At 48.9% G+C, this 8,457-nt stretch overlaps 1 protein-coding gene across 1 annotated transcript; it reads right to left on the bottom strand.

Moving 5' to 3' along the window:
- Window positions 1-2,973: 2,973 nt before the first annotated feature.
- Window positions 2,974-8,226, bottom strand: LOC116438690 (somatotropin). The gene is made up of 5 exons (XM_032097691.1): window positions 8,140-8,226; window positions 7,094-7,257; window positions 6,382-6,498; window positions 5,848-6,009; window positions 2,974-3,270 (listed from the first exon to the last, which is right to left on the bottom strand). Exons 1-5 carry the CDS (start codon window positions 8,147-8,149, stop codon window positions 3,070-3,072), a joined length of 654 nt encoding a protein of 217 aa, XP_031953582.1. The 5' UTR covers window positions 8,150-8,226; the 3' UTR covers window positions 2,974-3,069.
- Between the last annotated feature and the right edge of the window lie 231 nt (window positions 8,227-8,457).

Raw genomic sequence — 8,457 nt, 5'->3', positions numbered from 1 at the left:
CTCTGATCCCACCAAAATTATTTTAGGGCATGCCTGGATCTTGCTATGCTCTGGGCAGTTCCTGCCCCTCAAAATGTTGGTCCTCAGAATAAACAGGAATTCTCCCTCCAGGAAATACTGCAGTACCAAGAGCCCAGCTCTGCTCTGCCTGCATCCATAAACCCAGGAGGAATAAAGTCCACTTGCCCGGGGGTGGGCTGAGCAGCAGAGGTCAAAGGGAGGGGGAGGCAGAAGCCCACTGTGCTAAAAGGTGCTTCACCAGGAACAGCCCTTCCAGGGAATGGTGCTTCACTGCCTGCAGGTCCTCTAGTCCTTGAGGATTCTAGAATGACACAAACAGACTTAGTTATACCAGCTGCTTGCCAGGCAGAAATGGAATTTTCATACTATATCCTTCAGCAGCTTTATTGGAACATGTCTTTGGGTCACTGCAGGGATTGTCCCTGCTTATGGCTTGAGCAGGCAGTTGTTCCGGGATGGTTGCAGCTGACCGTAAACTGATCCCTTGTGTAGCAGACACAGGGACAATCTAGTAGGATGGGACACGACTCACAGATCATGGCATTTCTTGCCATCTCAGGAAGCCCTGGTGTCAAGATCCACTAATACAAGCGAGGGTCATGATGGTTCGTTTATCGATCTCAGAGTGTAAAAGGACACAAGGGATTTCAGTTTTAATCAAAACAGTGCACCTTTATTAAGTGCCCACAACACAGTAATGCGATAGAGGAGAGAGAGAGAGAGAAAGAAAACCAAAGTAAAAGAGTAGAGAGGAAGAAAAGGAGGGGAATAGCTACCAACAGATGAGACAAAGTCCTCATGGTCTTCTGCCAATAGATTTGTCTTCTTTCCATGGGGAGATCTCGATCTCAGTTATTTCAGAAAGTCCCTTTATAGTCCTTTTCAGAAGAGAGGGGCAACTGGCCAAGACTATATCTATGTTTCGTAATAACATTGCAAAACTAGGAGCTAGCACTAACTATCACAGGTACATACCAAGCATGCCTTTTATAGGCTGTACTGCCTGCCATGGTTTGCAGCCTAGCAGCATTAGATGACGAGTTTAGCAGTGCCCTTGCTTCTGCTTTCTAGCTGTATCTCCACATCTCCCCCTTTTCCCCAAGAGGTGGCAAGATCTACAGCCGTTGTTATGAGGCCTGTTGCTTTGGGAAACAGGTACAGGACAGGTGTACAGGACAGGTCATTCCTTTCCGCATCAGCGCAGTCCTTCCCGCCTGGGCAGCAAGAACAGCGCAGTCCATTGTGACCTGCACTGGTTTCAGGAATGCGTACCAGTTCCAAGTGGGCACGCCTGCAGGCAACACTTGGCAGACATCCCACCTCAGCCAGGCCAGGACTTCTGTGTTCAGTCTCTGTCCTTGGCGATGATCGTGAGGCAGATGGGGGATCTTCAGGCCGTCTCTTACACTTGGGAATTCACAGCCTCCCAGCTGAGCAGCCCAGCTTTGAATTCACATGGAAGTGAGTCTTGTGGTTGCTGAAAAACTAGACAAAAGGATGGGAAATACTTGAACTCCTGACATTTTAGATGCTGGAGGGTACTTGCAAGGTCTCAGTCCACAGATACTCCTGCCATGTTTGCTTTCCGAAAGTAGAAATAGAGTTGTCAGTGAAATCTCTGCAGAGAAATGATTCCTCTCACTCCTCAGGAAAACCCTTTTCCCTGCAAATTCAACCTGCTGAGGTAGGAGCAGGGTTTGCCTGGAAATGCCACAGCATGGCCAATCTGGTTTCACCCTTGTGCTGTAACACAAGCCTCCCAGAACTACCAAGTCTTCTGCCAGGTTCTCTTGGCTGTCCCAGGAGGGGTTACCATCAAGAACAAGCCAAGGAGAGGAACTTGAAGGGGCTCTGTGGGTCAGTGGGTACTCACAAGATGGTGAGATCCCATCCACTGGTGGCTGGGGGCACAGTGGTTAGGCCAGCATGGCAGCAGCCCAGCAGCTGATGCCGCAGAGAGATGCAGGGGTGCTGGGAGGGCTTCCCTAAGTGCCCTGGGCACAGGGCCACTGCCAGTAGCAAGGCCAGAAGGAGCAGAGCACACGTGGGATGTGTGAGCAGGTCTGAACCACAACTGGCTGGAATCGCCTGGTAACAGAGGAGGCAGAGCTGGAGCGTTGCTGTGGCGGTGCTCATGTCATAGCTTGGAGCAGGACCAGGGCTCCAGGGACAGAATGTCCATCATCAAGAGACTATGTCATACTCATAGAACCACAGCAAAGAACCCTACAATGGACTGGCTTAGAAGGATCGTCCAATTCCACCCCCCTGCCTTGGGAAGGAGCACCTTCCACTAGACCAGGTTGCTCCAAGCCCTGTTCAACCTGGCTTGAACATTGCCAGGGATGGGGCAATCACAGCTTCTCCGAGAACCTTTGCCAGGTCTTCACCACCTTCATACTGAAAAACAAAGATTAAAACCACAGCAGGACATTTTCCCAGAACCTCTTCCAAACAGATACCTCTGAAAAGTGTTCTTTGGGGATACAAGCCCATCCTACCTTCTCTTGCACTTTAATTCTTTGTTGCACTCTGTTCCTTCAAGCCTTAAATCCAACCCCGAGTCCCAGCTCTACATGTTTTGGTCCAACTTTATCCCTTGCAGCCCAAAATCCACCCCCTAGTGCCAAATCTACCCTCAGCACCAAAACCTCACTCTAGCTAAAAATCTGCACCCCCTAGCCCCAAATCCACCCTCCTCAGACTCAAATCCATGCTCCAGTCCCAAATCTACTCCCAAATTGCTCCCCAGCTCCAAATCTACCCACAGTCCCAAACCTACTCCCCAGTACAAATCTATCCCCGAATCTGCTTCCCCTGCCCCCACAAGCCCTAAATATGTTTCCTTGATCCCAAATCCACATCCCAAGCCCCAAATCCACTGTCCCACTGGCCGCTCCTCCCTCCCAGCCCCTCACAGTAGCCTGTCCCACCCCAAAAAGCAGAGACATGTTGGCAGTAGCAGGTTTATTCTCCAGTTTTCTTTCAGAGGAGGAGGGCAGCCATGGTCAGCAAGAGGCTGGAGTGAGAATGGAGCCGTGCCCAGTGTCAAATGGTGCAGTTCCCCTCTCCATAGCGCCGGCACTTCATCACCTTCAGGTAGGTCTCCACCTTGTGGAGGTCCTTCTTGAAGCAGGAGAGCAAACTGTAGTTCTGCAGTAGCGCGTCCTCCCTGCGCAGGTGGATGTCAAATTTCTCGTAAGTGGGTTTTAAGATCTGGGGACCCCGTGGGCTTCTGTCCTGCAGCTCCTGAAAGAGGATTGAGAGGTGCTGGGGGAGGTGGTGGGGGCCTGGGAATGAGCATGGGTAACAATAACCTCATGCAGTGCTCCAGGCTGGGGCAGAGTGGCTAGGAATGGCCCTGGGAATACTGGTCAACAGTGGCTGGACATGAGCGCATGTGTGCCCAGGTGGGCAAGAAGCCAGTGGCACCTGGCTTGCATTATCCATGGTGTGTCCAGCAGGACCAGGGCAGTGATGGCCCCCCTGTCCTGGGCACTGCTGGGGTACCTCCAGTCCTGGGGGCAGTTATGGGCCCTTCCTGACAAGGAAGACATTCAGGTGTTTGAGCATGTCCAGGAACGGAGCTGGGGAAGGGTCTGGAGCACCAGGAGCAGCTGAGGTAGCTGGGGGGGCTCAGACTAAAGAAAAGAAGGCTCTATGGGGACCTTCTCGCTCTCCACAACTCCCTGATAGGAGGGTGGAGCCAGGTGGGGGTCAGGCTCTGTTCCCAGGGAACAAGTGACAGGACAACAGGATACAGCCTCAAGCTGTGCCAGAAGTGTTTCAGGTTGGACGTCAGGAGTAATTTCTTCACAGAAAGGATTGCTAAACATTAGAAGGGACTGCCCAGGGAGGTGGTGAAGTCACTGCCCCTGGAGGTGTTCAGGGAACGGCTGGACATGGCACTCAGTGCTCTGGTCTGGTTGACAAGGCAGTGATTGATCTTGGAAGCAGTGACCTTGGAGGTCTTTTCCAACCTTAGTGATTCTATGATCTTCCACAGGCCCAGTGCCTCGGTTCCTGTTGAACTTTAAATGTGGTCAGGGGTTTCTCCCTCCAGCCTTAAAGCATATTTCAAACTTATTTTTGAGTGTATGTGTTTGCAGGAAGAGCAGTGATGCAGGGGTGATGATACAGTGAGAAGGGAGCTGGGCACAAGGCTGCAGGGAGGGAGGAGTGTGTCTTTGGGGTCTTAAAATAAAGGGAAAGTTGTAGGGTCTCTCTCTACCTCCTCCAGTCAAGGAGACAGGGAACTGGGTAAATAATTCTCTCTTTTCTCCCACTTTCCCAGCAAACAAAATTCTAACCCAGACCCAAGCCATATACATCTGGTGCTGAGAGCTGCAGTTAGCCACTCCTCCTGCCCTGCTGTAGTCACCAGCTGCCACAAACAGAAAAGTTTTGGTTAAGGAAAAGGTGCCATAAATGGCTGAAATATGATTTATTTGGCTGGTTTCTGTGTACCCATTTCCTAATGCCCAAGCACATACCAAACGGAAACCAAAATCATAGAATCGTGAAGTCACAGGGACTGGTTTGGGTTAGAAGGGACCTGAAAGACCATTTCGTTCCAAGACCCCCTGCCATGGGCCAGAACACCTTCCACTAGGTTGCTCCAAGCCCCGTCTAACCTGGCCTTGAACACTTTCAGGGATGGGCAGCCACAGCTTCTCTGGGCAACATGTGCCACAGCCTCACCACCCTCACAGTAATGAATTTCTTCCCCACACAAAGATCTGGAAGTGGTACTTATACCTATCCCTATTTTCTCATGCTGAAATGCCAGGACAGAAGGTCTCTTTACTCTCTGAGCCTGACTTTCAGAGTCATTTTAATGCTAGAAGATGTAAGCAATATTCCAGACTCATTTCTCACAGGTGCAGGTCTCAGAGCTCGGGGTGAACCTGCCAGATAAACTTAATTAGAGAATCAACATAAATAAAAATGTGTTCTGGCAAAGCATACACAACTTCATTTAAAACAACAAAGCAAAAAATAAAGAAGATTATAACGGGGACTTAGAGCAAAGGTAGAGAGTGACCTTTTTTACACGGACAGATAGAGACAGGACAAGGGAGGAATGTTTTTTACTAAAAAGAGGAGAGATTTAGATTAAGTATTAGGAAGAAATTCTTCACTATGGGGATGGTGAGACCCTGGCACAGGTTGTCCAGAGAAGCTGTCCCTGCCCCATCCCTGGAAGTGTTCAAAGCCAGATTGGACAGGGCTTGCAGCAAACTGGTCTAGAGGAAGGTTGTCCCTGCCCACGGCAGGGGGTCGGAACAAGATAAGCTTTAAGGTCTCTTCCAACCCAGACCATTCTGTGAATCTATGATTAGTTCTTCCTTGAAGAGGGTCACATCTCAGCTTTCAGCTCTCTGGATGCTGTATTAATATATGAGGGAAACACCAGAGTACAGGTTTCCATCTGTACAGAGATGTTTTTATAAAATAATTGTGAATCCCTCCCAGAATTTGCCACATTTTGAAGTGTTTTGCATGGAGATGTAGCAAACATTATTTTCCTGTTAGTGCAACTGAATATTATTTTGTTGCTGGGTTTGGGAAGGCTTTGTATGTGGATTGTTGTGATTCCTGATCAGTAGTGCTTTGCAATGGGTGTTAACATCTTGTTCTCTTATCCTCCCTAGTGATGAAACCCCAATGTGCAGTGTCATGATCTCATTATCTAAAGGTAAACAAAGTCCTAAGGATGCCACTGGTCTTCAGAGTGGAAGGTGGTGAGATTTCTCATGGTCTTTGGATCCACAAGAGGTGAGTGCCCTCTGTAATTCTATAGTCATGCTACGTGCTGCAACTTACCCTCATCAGAGCTTGGATCCCTTCTTCCAGGTCCTTTAGTTTTTCATACACTCTGTCTGAGGTGCCAAAACCCAGATTGTTTGTGAACATCTTGCTTAGGTACTGCACTGGGGTCAGCCAGGACTGGATGAGAACCAGGGAAAACTGAAGAAGCTCCATGTCCTGAAATTAAGACAAGAAAGGGTCAAAGCCATGCAGGCGTATTTGGTAGCATGTCCTGCTCCCCCTGGAACACCTGGAGACATGCCACCACTCCTGCAGCTTCAGTAGACACAAAGTTTTCAGGCTGGGGAGCACCACCCAGGACTGTGTCCTGTGCAAACGATAGTTTTTCTCATCTTTGGGGTGGGAATGTGATTATAGTGTAGCCCAGAAAAGTATTTCTTTCTTCATGCAGGGTTCAAGTAATCAAAAAGGGAGGGGAGGGATGAAGCACCCAAATGTTCACAGATGAAAGCCCTCTGTTCCTACAGTGAAGCACAGCTGGGCTCTTCAGGCAGGTCTGTGCTTACCCTGAGGGTGAAAAAAATTTACCGATTTCTGCTGGGCATCATCCTTCTTCATGGGAGCAGGAATGGTTTCCGAGTAACAAAATGCTACCTGGGAATTCTTGTTTGTGTGTCTTTGGTCCTCTGGAATATAGGTGCGTTCCTATGGAGACATGCCAAATACACTCAGATCTGTTGCCCATGTTTCTGGAGAAGACCTCAGACACTTCCCAAGCTGTTCTGAATGGTTACTCTTTCCAAGACAATAAATGAGGTGCCTCTGGACAGGGTTGGCAGGTAGGAAGCAGGAATATCATGTGGGCACAATAGCTACTGGACCTAAAGGTCTTCCTAAGACAAGGTGCTGAGGTGAACACAAACCACATCTGGATTAGGTTCTCCCAAGGAGTAAATGTCCCCAAAGGACAGCTCCTGTCAGCAGAAGAAACTAGATCGTTTTAAGGACAGACTCTCCCAGGGCCAGAAGTGACCAACACAGGAAAGTCTTGTTGCCATGTCCCAGCTGATCCTGTGCAGTCATGGTCCTGAGAAGAGGGATGTGCAGGATCAGAGTAGGGGGGCAGAGGGCTGACAGGAGGAAACACGGTCCAGTCTGATGTGACATAACCTGTGCTATCCTGTTAACACCCTGTCTCCTTATCGAAATGAGGACAGAGGAGACACCAATAGTTGAAGGGAGCCTGTTACACAGTCCTGAAGCCATCAACATGAAGTGGAGGAGACGTCGCACCACTTACAAACTCCTTGTATGTCTCGGCAGCCAGGAGGTGAAGGTGCTGAGCCCTCAGCACAGCGTTGGCAAACAGGCTGGAAAGGGGTATGGCTGGGAAAGTGGCAGCTTGTTGTGGCCACTGCAGTCCCAGAGTGATCATGGCAATGGCAAGAGGAGAGAACCATGACCCTGCAGCAAAGCACAGAGGAAGGTGTTAGCAGTCCTCAGGAAGCTGGGTTGAGGAGCGAGTGGCACCTGGGAATTAATTCCCAGTCTCTGCTGTCCATGCTGGCTGAGGGCTCATCTTCCTTGGTGCCTGTTGGCACCAAGGAATAAACTAAGCCTTCTCCAAAATTCTTTGAAACCCTTTCACCAAGACCCTGCCCCCAGAGTTTGTGCTTCTCCTAGTTTTACCAGTGTCTTCCAGGCTGGAGTCATGGTTGCTGCATGAAAACTAGTGTGTGTCCCAAAGTTTTTCCCTGATACACGCATGTTTTTCCTTTTCTCATGAGTCCTTGCCCATATGAAAAGAGCATGGTGCACTCTGGTTACATGAGCAAGCAGGGGATGATGAGTGCCAGGTGAGGGCCTGGGAGCACCTCACTGGAGCCATGATTTATGCTGTACTGCTGATGTGACGCTGGCTGTCTGCCCTCACTGGAGTGAGAGATGGTGACATTACCTGTGCTCTGACTGGCTTCTCTGGGATATGACGTAGAATTTGATGATCTTTGTCAAGACTAAATGTTTTCAGCCTTTGACATCTGACTCACACTCGTGTCTGTCTAGTGCAAAGACCACAAACTTAAATCTCAGACAAATACCCCTTGGAGGAGAAATGCCTGGAGTGTGTAGGACTTGGCCTGTTTAGGCCTAAAGATTAATTCATGGATTAAAGTTACATTGCAGGGAAAAGGTATTCTTTTCATTGATTATAAATTGCCATACTTTAAGTTAGGGTTGTCCACAGAGTGTGTGTATCCCACCACATACCACCCCATCCTCATCTCCTCTCACTTTACATGCATGGCAGCACTGACAAATCCTTTAAAAACTGTAGCAAAAAAGTACCTGGAGCCATTTTCTGCCTGGTGAGTTGCTCAGTGTTGCTTGACAGTGAATATTTCCTCCTTTCGTCTGGCAAGGGGAACTGTTGGGCCACCCTTTATATAGCAGGGGGTCTGTTTAAAATGCATCTGTGTGTCTACAATCACAACAACAACTCTGCATCTTCTCCATGCATAAATGCATAGATGTTCACAGTGGTGCTGCCTCATTGTAGTAATTTATACACAGATGTACAAGTTGGGAAGGTTTGTTTGCCTCAGGATGAAATCAGTGCTCAATGATTTCACCATATCCTGCTGTTTATTGCAAATGGAAGTTTCC

This window comes from Corvus moneduloides, chromosome 2 (assembly GCF_009650955.1).
Source record: "Corvus moneduloides isolate bCorMon1 chromosome 2, bCorMon1.pri, whole genome shotgun sequence".
Lineage (NCBI taxonomy): Eukaryota > Metazoa > Chordata > Aves > Passeriformes > Corvidae > Corvus > Corvus moneduloides.
The sequence above is the reverse complement of the archived record's forward strand: the minus strand, read 5'-3'. Positions and strand labels throughout refer to the sequence as shown.

Bases quoted from the DNA above. Each gene is read 5' to 3' on its own strand.
- LOC116438690 (XM_032097691.1), bottom strand. The intron at 6,499-7,093 runs GTAAGTGGTGCG...ATGTCTCCATAG, and splicing joins CCGAGACATACAAGGAGTTT to GAACGCACCTATATTCCAGA. The intron at 3,271-5,847 runs GTAAGTTGCAGC...ATCCTCTTTCAG, and splicing joins GGATCCAAGCTCTGATGAGG to GAGCTGCAGGACAGAAGCCC.